General features: G+C 48.9%; 1 protein-coding gene across 1 annotated transcript; it reads left to right on the forward strand.

Annotated features, from left to right (window-relative positions):
- The first annotated feature begins 218 nt into the window (after nt 1–218).
- LOC117058699 (membrane primary amine oxidase-like) lies at nt 219–14,680 on the forward strand. The gene is made up of 4 exons (XM_033170035.1): nt 219–1,836; nt 9,276–9,561; nt 12,780–12,909; nt 14,367–14,680. The coding sequence occupies exons 1-4, from the start codon at nt 261–263 to the stop codon at nt 14,649–14,651; spliced, it is 2,277 nt and encodes a 758-aa protein (XP_033025926.1). The 5' UTR covers nt 219–260; the 3' UTR covers nt 14,652–14,680.
- Nucleotides 14,681–15,066: the final 386 nt, after the last annotated feature.

A 15,066-nucleotide genomic window follows, 5' to 3' on the forward strand; every position in this document is an offset into this window, starting at 1 on the left:
CAAAGACTTCTTAGACCATCATCCTGAGCCAAGAGCAGCTTGGGCTTATGGTGGATACATAGCTGGGCAGAGAGAGAGAGAAAGCCTGCCTTTTATAGCCTCTGATGAGCCTCCATGCATTCCTAACTCTGAACCCTCCTCTAATTCTGAACAGAGCAACAGCTTTCCTCCCTCCCTCCCTCCCTCCTTCCCTCCCAAGCCGTTTCCTGCAAGGGTTGCTGAGTGTGTCGCGACCACTGCTGCCTTTCGCGGACACCGGCATGAACATGAAAGCGGTGGTTGTTCTCCTGGTCTTGGCTCTGGCTACCATTTTTGCTTTAGTCTGTGTCCTGATGACCAGAAAGGAAAAAGTCGTTAGGTGTGGCGTCTCAGGGCTCCAGAATTCTCCCGAAGGCACCAACAGAGATCCGAGCGAGATCTTTGCTGACCTGTCAGCCGCCGAGATGGCCCAGGTGGTGAAATACCTCAAGGAGAATCTTGGCGTGCACCTGGAAGATGCGTCTCAGGCGAAGCCCTCCGATAACTGCATTTACTACCTGGATACGCACTTCCCCCCTAAAGAAGCGGCTCTGGGCTTCCTGGACCATGGAAGGGCTCAGCCAAACCGAGAGGCCTTGGCTGTGGTGTACTTTGGGAACCAGCCAGATCCAAACGTCACCGAATTCGTAGTAGGCCCTCTTCCGAACCCAGTGAGCCACCGTGACATCACGCTGAAGAAATTTGGCAGGAAGGTGCCGTATCACAGCAGGCCGGTGACGGAGAAGGAGTACAGAGATATTGACACCTTCATTTTCCGTGAGCTCTTGGAGGGTTTCAACATCCTCAGAGAATGTTGTGAGTATAATGGGACTAACCTGGCTACTCAGACCACGGCCCCCCGAGGGTTTGAATCTGGCGACCGAGCCACCTGGTTTGTCCTGTTCCACAATGTTATTGGCAGTGGGTACTACATCCACCCCGTTGGCTTGGAGGTGTTGGTGGACCACCGGAGTCTGAACATCTCCGAGTGGAAAGTGAAGAAAGTGTTCTACAATGGACAGTATTATGAGAATGTGGCCCACCTGGAGAAGGAGTTTATAGATGGGCGGGTGAAGGAGGTCAGAGTGAAGCCAGCCCACCTGAAGAACGATTTTGCTTCCAGGAAGCCTTCAGAATCTTCTCCTCGCCCAGGCCCTTTGCAATTTGAGCCCCTTGGGATGCGCTACACCGTAGCTGGCAGCCATGTTGTCTACCAGTCTTGGAGTTTTGCCTTTGGGATGAACGTGAACACAGGGCCACGCCTCTTCAACATCAGATTTGGCGAGGAAAGGATTGTCTACGAGTTGAGTCTGCAGGAAGCCCTTGCTACTTATGGCTCCAACTGCCCCGGGGGAATGGTGACTAGGTACATGGACGGAAGCTTTGGCATTGGGAAATTTTCTTACGAATTGGTTCGGGGAGTGGACTGCCCCTATACGGCCACTTACGTGGACCGCCACTACTTGATAGACTCTGACACCCCGAGACTGAACAAGAACTCTTTCTGCATCTTTGAGCACGACATGGGTGTCCCTCTCCGGCGACATTTTTCTGACATGGGCTCCTTCTATTACGGGGGGTTGAACAAATACGCTCTGGTCTTGAGGGCCATTTCCACTCTCATCAACTACGACTACGTCTGGGATTTTGTGTTCTACCAAAATGGTGCTATAGAAGTCAAGGTCCATGCCACGGGATACATCAGCAGTTCATTCCTCATGGAAGGTGGCACTGCGTATGGAAACAGGGTCGGGGAGCACACCCTTGGAACCATGCACAACCATCTAATGAACTACAAAGTCGACTTGGATGTTGGAGGTAGGTGCCCCACACTTCCCAAAACGTTACATTCTGCCACCCTAACTGTGGAAACCGTAGCTGAATACTGAGAGGTGTTGCAGTTGGGGGTCCCCTGCCACCCTGCGTCCCACAACAAATCTAGCTTTCCCCCAGGAATCTCACATTCTGCATTTCAAGTAATGCAAGGATTTGTGTGGCTGTTTAAAAATTCCTTTCCCTATTCAGACTATATTTATAGGGTTTGACGTACCAGAGCTAGACTAGTGGATTATAAAAGGGACGCTAGCGTGACCCTTCCCTTATTTAGGACTCAGAAAATGAAACTCTTTTTTTTTGCCAGAACTTGGAAAATAGCATGTTATTTTTTCTAACAATTTCCTAACAATTAGGTATGTTTGCTTTTTTTTTTTTGCCACAACAGATGGGTAAGAGTCTTGTGAGACATTTGTGATGTATTTGTATTTTGTTTATTCTGTCTTAGGACCCTTGGTGATGTCACTGGAAGTATGATGAGGTCTGATCGGGGCAGGGATTGGAAGAAGGAGAGTGGGTGGGATCAGGGGCGTAGGAAGGGGGGTAGTGGGGGCAGACCACCCTGGGTGCCCTCACTGAGGAGGTGACATTTGGCGCGCCGCCTGCCCGCGACTCCCAAGCCTACCCCAAGCCGTCGGGGTAAGGGGGGGAGCTGTGCCACTTTGCCGGTGGCATTCCCCCCTTCCCCCTTCATTTTGACAGCTTGGGGGAGGCTTGGGAGTCGTGGGCACGCAGCGCGTCAAATGCCCGCCATGGGCGGCTCGCTCTGCCCCCAGCTGCAGGGTGTGCGCACCGCTCTGGGCACCCGAGTAGCTGTACCGCGTCTGGGAGGGCACCCTCTGGACCATGCCCCCCTTGGGAGTGCGCCCGCCCTGGGCAGCGCGGGCATATGCTCTGCCGCTGGGTGGGACCAAGGGGAAGAGCGACAAAGGTTAAAATCTAAGCCAAAGAAGAATTTTTGGGGCCGTAATACCCACCTTGTACAGTGAGCAGTGCAAATCTCCAAGCTTCGTGATGCTAAGCCAAGGATTGTGAAACTTGGATCTATCACAAGATGAGGCGGAGAGAAGAGAGGCTCAGCACCCTTGGGAAGGTCAGTCACAACGTCTGGCATAGTGCTTCTCCCCAACCTGAATGTGCTGTTTGGGGTCCTCTTAGAGCAGGCATGGCCAAACTTGGCCCTCCAGCTGTTTTGGGACTACAATTCCCATCATACCTGACCACTGGTCCTGTTAGCTAGGGATGATGGGAGTTGCAGTCCCAAAACAGCTGAAGGGCCAACTTTGGCCATGCCTGCCTTAGAGGATACTTGGGAGCTGTGATGTCTGACATAAGGAGATAATTCTGTTATTAACAGAAGCGTACAATCTGAAACAACAAATACTGTAGTCTATAAAATGCAATCCATCATCTCGAGGCAGATTAAGAGAATTGATGGCATGTGTTTCTGGAACACTGGTAACATTTGACTGACGCTCTGTTCCTTGTCTGGTTTTGTTCCCGTTTCCACCACTGCTCCCACTGATTGCCTCAATGTGCCATAAGCAGAGATCAGGAGCCAGAAATGTGTAGTCCACAACGGTGAAGGTAGGGCTTGAGCGAGGGAACACATGTCGCAGGGAAAGTAACGGGACTCAGAGAAATGAAATAATGGAACATCTGATAATACTACCAAAGAGCAGAAGCGAACCAGAAACTTGGGCCAAGGGGAAGTAGCAGCTTGTAAATTATATGAGCAGGAGATGCTCCTGTTTCATAAAACAGCGTTTAGGGCTGGGGAAACTCTTCAGCCCGAAGCTCACATTCCCTCAGGGGCAAACTTCCAGAAGCTGCCACGCTAGGGGTGGGCAGTGCAATAAGTAAAAGTGGGTGGGACCATGAATGCGTACAGTAAGACTGAAGTCCAGCCACAAAGGAATCACAGGTTTCCACATCCCACTCACTCTCATCTCATAGCTGTCAACTTTTCCCTTTTTTGCGGGAAATTCCCTTATTCCAGCACCGTTTGCCACTGCAAAAAAAAGGGAAGGTTGACAGCTATGCCTCATCTCCTCCTCTCTTCTCCATCAGGATAAGCAAGAGGCACATTCCTGCCACAGAAAACGGCTTGAGGGGTAGTGTGAGAGGAGAGCCAGTGAGAGGAGTGGCCTAGAGAGAGGGGGTGTGGCCTTGGTGGTGGGTGTGGCCTGGGAAGAATCTCGAGGGTCGAATAGAGAAGCCCTGCCCCCTTGGGTTGTTTGACCGGGATTAACTTCCACAGCAGCAGGAAACTATTGGCAGGGTTGGGAACGGCTTACCGCTTGCTTGTAATCTCACCCCATTCCTCTTTGCATGCGGAAATGGGGAGATGCCGTTGTTTGGAGTCTTCACTTGCTCAAACTCTGGTCCAATAAGGAATGTGGGGACAGGGTGTAGCTCAGCAGAAGACAACGGGCTTTGTGTACACAGAGCTCCGTTTTGGGCTCCTCCAAGTCGGGCTGGCAAAGCACTTTTGTTGGAGTTCCCCGGAGAGCTGCCTGCCAGGCAACAATCCTAAACAAGACGTTGTGGGATGTAATCCACTGGGAGCAGTCAAGTACAACATTCCATGTTTTCCTAGAGTGGACATGCAAGGGAATGTTTGGTCCAGCCAGTCGAAGCTTCCTGTTCCTCCTGGCCTGGAGCATCCTTCCTTGCATGTGACTAAAAGGTGGGCGTGACCTTACCTGACCTAACAAAAGGTCCAGTCACGTAGCTACCTCTCTCTTTTCAACCTTCCTGCATCGACTGGATTGGACTGTTGCCTGCCATATGGGGAAGACCTGTCTGTACATGTTTGTAACTTTAAGCCTAAAGCCTGCCTTCAGGGATCAAACTGCGCTCTGCCTGGCCATAAGTAAAACTTTTTTGTTATTTACGAATGAGACTGTGGTGTCTTTATTATTTTAGGAGGGATTCAAAGGGGGTCTTACCAGGAACACACAATTCAATCTGAGCTAGATTGAATTGTATAATAGTAAAAGGCTCAGACGGGTCAGGAACTTGTTTTCTGCTGCGTACGAAGGGGAATGCGCTCTGCTAAGAAAAGAAACTTGGTAGCACAAGTTACAGGTAGGTAGCCGTGTTGGTCTGCCATAGTCAAAACAAAATAAAAAATAAAAAAAATTCCTTCCAGTAGCACCTTAGAGACCAACTAAGTTTGTTCTTGGTATGAGCTTTCGTGTGCATGCACACTTCTTCAGATATTGAAGAAGTGAATCTGAAGAAGTGTGCAATGTGCATGCACACGAAAGTTCATACCAATAACAAACTTAGTTGGTCTCTAAGGTGCTACTGGAAGGATTTTTTTTATTTTTTATTTTGCTAGCGCAAGTTAGGAAGGATAATAATAATAAAAATAATAAATTTATACCCCTGCCCATCTGGCACTCTGGGCGGCTTCCAACAGAATATTAAATGCAATAATATATTAAACATTAAAAGCTTGCCTAAACAGGGCTGCCTTCAGATGTCTTCTAAAAGTCTGGTAGTTGTTTTTCTCTTTGACATCTGGTGGGAGGGCGTTCCACAGGGTGGGTGCCACTACCAATATATCCTCTCCTGCCACCCTCAACATTCCCACAGATGGACCAGGCAGAGTCCTCAGTTACTCCACCCTTAGATAAATGGCAAGGAGCTAGTCTTGTAATGCCACCTGTAAAAGATAAGGCAGTGGTGCCATTGAAATATAGTCGCGGTAGTGTGCTTCAGTATACAAAGGACAGAGTGATACATTGCTCACTTTCTCCTGGAAGAGAGGAAAAGCTAGGGTGAACCACTGAAAAATGCTCAGATCTGGAAAATCTGGTCTCTTGTTTTCAAGCCTCCTGTTGGCTCATTGTCCAATTTAGGCTAACTCAAGGCTTACTCACACTCACCCTTTTACTTGCTCTTTCCTGTTCTGATTAAGCTTTAAAGAGTGGGTTTTTGTTATGTACTGAGTTGAATAGGATCCAAAATGCAGCAGTCTGATTGGTCCTAGAACAATAGGATTGAGATTGCAGCAGTCTGACTGGTCCCAGAACAATAGGATTGAGATTGCAGCAGTCTGACTGGTCCCAGAACAATAGGATTGAGATTGCAGCAGTCTGATTGGTCCGCAGGAGCCACCCAATCCAGCTCCAGGTGGAAGTGAATCCGCACTCCGATTGGCATACAGGAGTATCCCGGAATTAGCCAATCACGTGGGGCCCATTGTGTAAATAGTGTATATAAAACAAACGTTTTGGGGGAACCGCATTCCTCACTACTATGAGCTGAATAAGGAGCATGAAATTCACACTTGACTCCGAGTATATTTCAGTTTTCATGGGGAAAGCTCTGGAGCAAAAAAAAAGGGGGGGATACAGTTCAGATATTATACTGTAAAGCTCTGGCTGTGCCTGGAAAGTGCGAAGGAAAGTGCGGATAAGTCTCCTGTCTCCTCTTTTTCTGTCACCCTGTCTCACTCAAACCCTTAGTTCTCCATCTGTGCACAAGGAATAAGACCTACTCTGCTGATAAAATATGCACCGATTCATCATTTCATGCGGTGGCTGTGAGGAAACCAAATTAGGAAGTCCGCAAAGAAATGCAAGCAAACGATAAGAACAGTTCCCACAACAGACGTTAGGCAGGGAGGGAAAGGCCTCTCTCTGAGCTCCCTTCCCGTAAGAATTTGCCAAGGTGCCAAGCTGTTATTGGCTGGTCTTAAAAGTTTGCAATGAAACATGACACAGATTGCCTCTGAGAGGACCCTGTTAGGAGACCACCGCTACCCCCATCTGACAGGTGAATAACTGATGCTGAGAGAGATGAGGACTTGTGTAATCCTACACGATGGGAGATAATTTGAGCCCACGCCTCCCAGATTCAAGGTGGGAGTTTCCTCCACAGGCCCAAGCTGGTGTTCAGAGGCACCCAAGATTGTGAGCACGCATTGCATGTGTGTGAGATTTTATCGTCTGGAGGAGGCCAAACGCCCAGCCCAGCATGGCTACCTCTCTCGCGCTCAGGAGGAGCCAGCCATTCAACTGTACCACATTCGCCCTCCTCCAGCCCCTCAGCATCGAGGGGGCCCAGCCCCCTGCCAGCAAATATTGAGGGGGCCAAAGACCCCTCCACCCCTAGGAGTTGGTGCGCCTGTTATCCCAGTGGCTGCAAGAATCACAGAATTATAGAGTTGGAAGGGACCGTGAGAGTCGATCTAGTCCAACCCCCTGCAATGCAGGGATCTTTTGCCCAATGCTTGAAGTTATGACACTGAGGTTAACAGTCTCTCTCTCTCTCTCTCTCTCTGCTTTTCAAGTTTATACATTTCACTAATTTTACAATCATTTTGACATTTCAAAACTCGACTTCCTTCCCCCTCTTTCTGCAATTCCTTAAATTTATCTTTAATATCTTCTGCCTATCCAAATTAACTTAATTTCCTCATTTATTCATCTTCTTTAAATATATACTCTTTTGAAACTGCAGGTTATTACAATAATCCTGCCAATGTTCTTATCAGTTTACAGTTTATTTGTTAAATATTCAATAAACAGTTTCCATTCTTTTATAAAAAGTTGGTTATCTTGATTTTTTTTTATTCTTTCGGTAAGTTTTGCCATTTCTGCATATTCCATAAGTTTTTGTATGCATTCTTCCTTTGCTGGGACTTCTTCTTCTTCTTTCCATTTTGGGGGCGAGTAACATTCTTGCCACTGCAGTTGCATACATGAATACGAATAATTCCGTACAGTTTGGGTAGTTCTGTCCCTATAATTCCCAAATGAGATGAGCAGTCTCGTGCTCTACCGCGTTTCCCCTCTAAAATCATAAAGTCGTCAAATGAGCCATAGCAGGATTTTTTCGCATTTGCAAAATATAAGCCGTACCCCGAAAATAAGCCATAGTGATAGGCGCAGTTCTGGAGGGCGCCAAGGAAGAGGCGGGGCTGGACGTGACACCTCCTGGCAACAGCTCCAGCCTGATCCAGCTTCTCATGTGCTTATGAAGCAATCTGCCTCCACCCTCCGCTCAATTTCCAGTTAAAGGCACAGGCGGCGCGGCTGGGCTTTTGTTTTTTAAAGTTGGCAACCTCCGCACCAACTCAGTACTTTCCGATTCTGACTGCATACGGCTCGGGGTTTTTTTTCTTTGAGCAGCGAGACTTTGGTGCGTTTAGGGAAGAAAAAGCAAGCGGCTGGCCGGCCGAAAAAGCACGCACCCTTCCCCCTCCCAGGAGAGCCGCGCCTCTAAAATGCTGGGGGCTGAGCCCAGCGCCCGCCTCGCTCTCTGCAGCCACCCGCTCTGGCTCCCGCTTGTTGCTCAGGCCAACTGGCAAGGCGGGTGCGCCGGGCGCAACCGGAACACACATCACAACGATGAGCCACCTGCGGCCGGGCTGAGCTGGAGGGAGGAAAGCCACAACTCTCTGTTGTGTCAGGGTTGAGCCAGATGAGGAGGAGTGGTGGCAAGCCCCCCCCCCCCTGTCGAGGCTGCACCCACGGAAGAACCTGGGGAATTGGAGGAGTTCATACCTGGAGAAGACTGGTGGCGGCACTCCTCGGAAGAGGAAGAGTCAGATGGAGAGGGGGAAAGACCAGAACAGGAGGAGGAGGAAGTCGAGTCAGAATCAGGCCCTTGTGAGGAGAGAAACAGCCCTTCCCCTCCTCCCTTCTGAGCTGTAGAGCGTAGAGCTGAGAGACGCAGGGAACAATTAGAGGCAGCTGCATCTCGTAAGAGACGTGGTTGCAGGCCAGCTACTTAACAAAGGCTAGCTCCTCCCTTCACTAGCACCTGCAACTGACATGCTGAGTGCGTGGTTGCTCTTGCTCGTTCTGTTCCTGACTCCTGGCTTGTTCCTGGTCCTCGGCTTGTTCCTGACTCCTGGCTTGTTCCTGATCCTCGGCTTGTTCCTGACCCTTGGCTTGTTCCTGGCTCCTGGCTTTTCCCTGACTGACTTGGCTGGTTCCTGACTTGGACTGTTCTGACTTCGGCTTCTCCTGACCCCATACTGATACCTGACTTCGGCTGGCTTCTGACCCGGACTGTTCGACCTTGGCTTATCTGACTGACTGCTGCGCTACAGCACGCCAACTTGTTGGCGCCCTAACATGTTGGCTGTTGCTCCCTCCAAGGGGGAGGGTGGCAAATAAAATCCCTCCAGCCTTCAGGGACAAGGCGGACTAACCAGCTCCCAGGGAGCCTCGCAGCAGCGCTGTCGCTTGGTAAGTTTCCAGCGCCGTCGTTCTGTGCGTGCTTACGTAATAAAAATAAGACATCCCCTGAAAATAAGCCATAGTGTGTTTTCTTGAGGGGGAAAAAATACAAGACGGTGTCTTAAAATAGGGGAAACACGCTACTAACGAACTTGCTTTGGTGAGGGCTTGTCTCTAGGGGCCGAGATGGGAAGTTCTTCTCTTTGTCTTTGCTTTCGTCAGGGATCAAGAACTCCCTGGTGGCTGTCGATATGGCGTATGAGTCCGTGCAGGCCCCTTGGAGCCCTGAGCACCAGCTCCAACGGCCCGTTCTCACAACCCAAATCCTGGACAAGGAGGAAGAAGCTGCCTTTCCGCTGGATGGCAAAGTCCCCCGGTACCTGCACTTTGCCACCAGCCGGGAGAACCAGTGGAACCATCAGCGAAGCTACCGCATCCAGATCACCAGCTTTGCTGGAGAACACATGCCTGAAGCTAGCACCATGGAGAGGTCCATTAGCTGGGGCAGGTAGGTAACAGGAACCATGGTCGTCTTCTTTTTCTCTTAATTTTATTTATACTTTTCAGATACAGTGGTACCTCTGATTGCGGACGGGATCCGTTCCATAGGCCCAGCCGGATCCCGAGGTTTTCGCAACCGGAGAGACTGCTTCTGTGCTTGCGCGCACGGCAAAAACCTGGAAATATACTTCCGGGTTTGCCGCTTACGTATCCCGAAGGTACGACTGTATATACATTTCACTGATTTTACAATCATTTTGACGTTTTTAGACTTGACTTCCCTCCCCCTCTTTCTGCAGTTCCTTAAATTTATTTTTAATAACTTCTGCCTATCCAACTTAACTTAACTTACTCATTTATTTATTTATCTCATATATATATATACACACACACACACACACACACACACACACACACTTATGTAAAGGTAAAGGGACCCCTGACCATTAGGTTCAGTCGTGTCCGACTCTGGGGTTGCGGTGCTCATCTTGCTTTATTGGCCGAGGGAGCCGGCATACAGCTTCCGGGTTATGTGGCCAGCATGACAAAGCCGCTTCTGGCGAACCAGAGCAGCGCACGGAAACGCAGTTTACCTTCCCACCAGAGTGGTACCTATTTATCTACTTGCACTTTGACGTGCTTTCGAACTGCTAGGTTGGCAGGAGCAGGGACCGAGTAATGGGAGCTCACCCTGTCGCGGGGATTCAAACCGCTGACCTTCTGATCAGCAAGCCCTAGGCTCTGTGGTTTAACCCACAGCACCACCCACGTCCCTGTGATACTCTTATGTAGCTGCAGGTTATTACAATAATCCTGCCAGTGTTTTTATCTGTTTACAATTTATCTGTAAATATTCAATAAACCATTTCCATTCTTTTATAAAAAGTTTGTTATCTTGATTTCTTATTCTCCCGGTAATTTACACCATTTCTGCATATTCCATAAGTTTTTGTATCCGTTCTTCCTTTGCTGGGACTTCTTCTTCTTTCCATTTTTGGGCAAGTAACATTATTGCCGCTGTAGTTGCATACTTGAATAAGTTTCTATACAATTTAGGTAGTTCTATCCCTATAATTCCCAAAAGAAAGGCTTCTGGGTTTGTTTGTTTTACAAACGTTATTTTAAACACCCTTTTCATTTCATTGTATATCATTTCTCAGTTAGCCTTAATCTTACTACAAGACCACTACATATAATAAAAAGAACCTTCTTCCTCTACATTTCCAACACTTATTTGATTTAGTTTTATACATTTTTGCTAGTTTACTCGGTGTTGGATACCATCAATATATCATTTTCATATAATTTCCTCTTAAACCATAGCATGTTGGAAATTGTATATCTCTATTCCACAATCGTCCCCATGCCTATATTATGACCAAAATCTATTGCCCAAAACAGCAAACCATGTCCTGTTTGTCTTTCAGATAAATGCCACCCTGTTTCATTTTTAAAAATATTGATTTTTATTAATTTTTCAAAGATTTAAACAAATCTATCATTCACTGATACAGTGGTACCTCTGGTTACGTACTTAATTCGTTCCGGAGGTCCGTTCTTAACCTGAAATTGTTCTTAACCTGAAGCACCACTTTAGCTAATGGGGCCTCCCACTGCCACTGCGCCGCCAGAGCACGATTTCTGTTCTTATCCTGAGGCAAAGTTCTTAACCTGAGGTGTTATTTCTGGGTTAGCGGAGTCTGTAACCTGAAGCATGTGTAACCCAAGGTACCACTGTATTTTTCTTGTTGACTTCCCATCCTTCCTGCACTGATATATATATATATATATATTCTTATCCTTGTTTGCTGCATAATACTTGTTGCTAAACCCCCTTAATTCCAGCTTATCATTCATTTTTTTGCTCCCCCTCTGTGCTGGCCCCCAGGGGTTTGTCCGTAAAGCAAGGTCTAGTCCAATCCTAAGTCCAGGAGTCCAACGGGGTCAGTCCGGCAGTCCAACTTGGGGCTGCGGCTGGCTGGCTTTTATCTGCCCTGACGCATAAGGCGGCCCCGATCCTCTGGAGACTCGCCTCTCCTTCTGGCCTGGAGGCGAGCACTCCTCCTGCGAGCACTCAATTCCCTTTGCCTCTCTGCCCTGAACCTCTGGAGCTCAGGAGAGGCCGGTGGGCTACCCGACCCGGGGGCCGCCTCAGCTTCCTCTGATGAGGCTGGGTGTGGGGCACCTGCAGGCAATGGGTCCTGCACCCCATCAGGAGCCAGAGCAGACTCTGCTGATGCCTGCACCTGAGGATTCAGCACAGGTGAGGACCCTTCAAGCTCAAGCCCTGGCCCCGGCTCAGCTGGTTCTGGAGGCAGGGAATCCTGTGCAGGCTGGGATCCCTCAGGTTCGGCATCTGAGTCCGAATCCTAGCCCATCACACCCTCGCTCATAACTCAGAATCCTGCTTGCGATTTCATATTGCTAAAATACTTTGACAGATAGTCCAAAAAATAAAATAAAAAAAGGCCTCCACTTTTCCATAAGCAGTTCATCATTTTGATCTCTTGGTTTTATGGACAATTCTGCCATTTCAGCACAGTCCGTTGATTTTTATAAGCCATTCTTCTTTGGTTGGAATCTCTCCCTCTTCCATTTCTGCGCACATAAAAGCTCTGGCTGTCGCCGCTGCATGCAGAAAAAGATTCGTCAGCTTCTTTGGAAACTCCGTCCCAATTATCCCTAGCAAAAAAGGCTTCGGGGTTTTTTTTTGGGGGGGGGAGGAACCACCAATTTAAACATCTTTTTGAATTCATTATCCACCCTGTTTCATTTTGAGGGTCGTTCCTGGGTCACTTTGGTGCTGCTAACGCAGCAAAAACCGTTCGGGAGGCAGCAGTTATGAGTCACCGGTCTCTGCAGCCACGGCAGGTGCTGTGATTCTGTAGCAGTTTGACTTCAACCATGGAAATGCACCCCTGGAGGGCTGTAGCTCAGTGGTGGAACATTAGTTTTGGGTGCAGAATGTTCCCCTTGGGCTGGGAATGTCCGCTGTCTGAAACCCTTGAGCGCTGCTGTGCTGTCAGTCAGTGCAGACAATACTGAGCTAGACTGGCCAGTGGTATCACTCAGTATATGTCAGATGGGATGGATGGTAGCCATCTCGCCACGGATTATTATATTAAAAGTAGAGGGTGGCACTGCTAGGAATAAAGACGAAAAAACTTGCCTCTTGCCTCTGCTTTCATCCCCTCAACCATTTCCCCCGTTATCCGTATCCTTCAGGTATAAGCTGGCTGTTACCAAGCGGAAAGAGGAGGAGCTGATCAGCACATGCATTTATAATCAGAATGATCCTTGGGATCCACTGGTGGTCTTTGCTGATTTCATAGACAATGAGACCATCGTCAACGAGGTGAGTGCTGAGATCCTAGAATTGCACGAGGGACCATGAGAATCATCTAGTTCATTGTGGGCCCCCCAACTGTTGTTGTACTACAACTCCCATCATCCCTAACTTGCAAGACCGGTGGTCAGGGATGATGGGAATTGTAGTCTCAACAACCGCTGGGGACCCAAGTTTGAGGAAACACTGATCTAGCCCAACTCCCTGCAGTGCAGGAATCTTTCACCCAACGTGGGGCTCGAACCCATGACCCTAAGATCAAGAGTCTCATGGTCTACCAACTAAGCTATCCTGAATTATTGCTTCCTGTGGAAGAGGGGCAGAGGTCCATTAGAGATGGAGAAAGCCTTAAAGGAGAAAGGGAGATGTACCAGTAATAATGATAATGGTCTAAATGTTGTGAGTCTGGCATGCCCAAAGAACACTTTCTCTCATATGACCTTAAATCTACTGGCGATGCTCTGCCTAGGATGCTGTTATGTTGCAGGGTTATTTACAAGGAGCTAGGCCTCTTTGGTGGTGACTTCATTCCTGTGGAACTTCTTGCCTAAGGGGGCTTCCAGACAGGACAGGAGAGGCATGAAGAGAGCAGAGCAATAGCCACGCCAGCATAGTCTCAGATTGGTTGGGAAAAATTCTGGTGAGGAGGAGATTTAGGCAGCTATGGGAAGGCAGGAACCTTCAGACTCTGCAAGACCTTATTGAAGAAGAGTTGCTGTGCTCATTAGGCCTGACACTTCTGAGCCGATTCTGTTTCCTCTAAGAATTAACTTCACTTACCCTGTGTGATTTATTGCTGGCTTGCTCCTGACCCCTGAATTCAGTTGTGCATCAGATAGATCAGGGGTCAGCAAACTTTTTCAGCAGGGGGCTGGTCCACCGTCCCTCAGACCCTGTGGGGGGGGGGGCGGACTATATTTTTTTTGGGGGGGGGGAATGAACAAATTCCTATGCCCCACAAATAACCCAGAAATGCATTTTAGATAAAAGCACACATTCTACTCATGTAAAAACATACTGATTCGTGGACCGTCTGCAGGTTGGATTTAGAAGGCGATTGGGCCGGATCTGGCCCCCGGGCCTTAGTTTGCCTACCCATATGATAGATAAATGGCCCACAATTTGGCCACAGACCAATCTAGGGTGGTTGAGCATCATCTACATCAGGGATGGCAAATTGGCGACCCTCCAGATGTTGCATAACTCCACCTCCTATCATTCCCGACCTCTGGCCATACTGCCTGGGGCTGAGAGGAGCTGGAACCCGGCAACATCTGCAGGGCCACTGAGTTTCCATCTCTGGTCGTTCTCGACCGGTCCACCAACTGCAGTGGATACAAATCCTGTTTCAACACACTGAGAACCGGGAAAAAGAATTGAAGTTCTCTTCCATGACCATATATTATCGAGGAAAACGTCTTTCACTCGTGACAAACAGGCCTGTTGTTGTGTTTCCTTCCCCTCAGGACCTCGTGGCTTGGATCTCCACTGGCTTCCTTCATGTGCCACACGCTGAGGACATCCCCAACACCGTGACGGTCGGCAACGGGGTGGGCTTTATCCTTCGGCCTTACAACTTCTTCAACGATGATCCCTCCAGCAAGTCACCGGACGGCGTCTACTTCACTTTGGACCAAGATGCTAGCAAATGCGACGTCAACCCAGCTGCTTGCTTGCAGGAGACAGCTGCTTGTTCCCCCAACCTACCTCCGTATACCTTCAGTGGCTTCCAGAACTTTACAAGTCGTTGACAAGAAGAAAGAATCTGTATCTCCCCCCCCCCACCTCAGTTTGCCCAAACGTGCCTGTTTCAGCTGAATAATGACACTGTGGAGCCCAGGCAACGTCTCACTTGAGTACTCTCCATATTCCTTCTGTCTACTCCTTCACTTGTTGCTGCCTTGTCAGTGTTATCAGTTTGATGTTGGGCAGGATTTTTCCTCTTAGGCCACGGGTGGAGAACCTGGTTTCCTCCAGATGCTGCTGGACTACAACCTCCATCATCCACGCTCACAGGGGCTGATGGGAGTCGGAGTCCAGCAACCTGGCAGCTGCCGCTAGATCAGCTGAGAGAAGAGACGGGCTGCAGGATCACTCTGCTGGCACAGGTGTGCTGCTTCCTCTTCTTGATCTTCCCCCCCCCCCTGCTGGTTGTTAAACGAACTT

This window comes from Lacerta agilis, chromosome 14, assembly GCF_009819535.1.
Source record: "Lacerta agilis isolate rLacAgi1 chromosome 14, rLacAgi1.pri, whole genome shotgun sequence".
Lineage (NCBI taxonomy): Eukaryota > Metazoa > Chordata > Lepidosauria > Squamata > Lacertidae > Lacerta > Lacerta agilis.

What these genes read in the sequence shown, in the direction of transcription:
- LOC117058699 (XM_033170035.1), top strand. Translation starts at nt 261, where the DNA reads ATGAACATGAAAGCGGTGGTTGTTCTCCTGGTCTTGGCTCTGGCTACC. An exon ending in AGTCGACTTGGATGTTGGAG is followed by an intron (nt 1,837 to 9,275) that starts GTAGGTGCCCCA and finishes TGCTTTCGTCAG; the next exon opens with GGATCAAGAACTCCCTGGTG. An exon ending in ATGAGACCATCGTCAACGAG is followed by an intron (nt 12,910 to 14,366) that starts GTGAGTGCTGAG and finishes CCTTCCCCTCAG; the next exon opens with GACCTCGTGGCTTGGATCTC.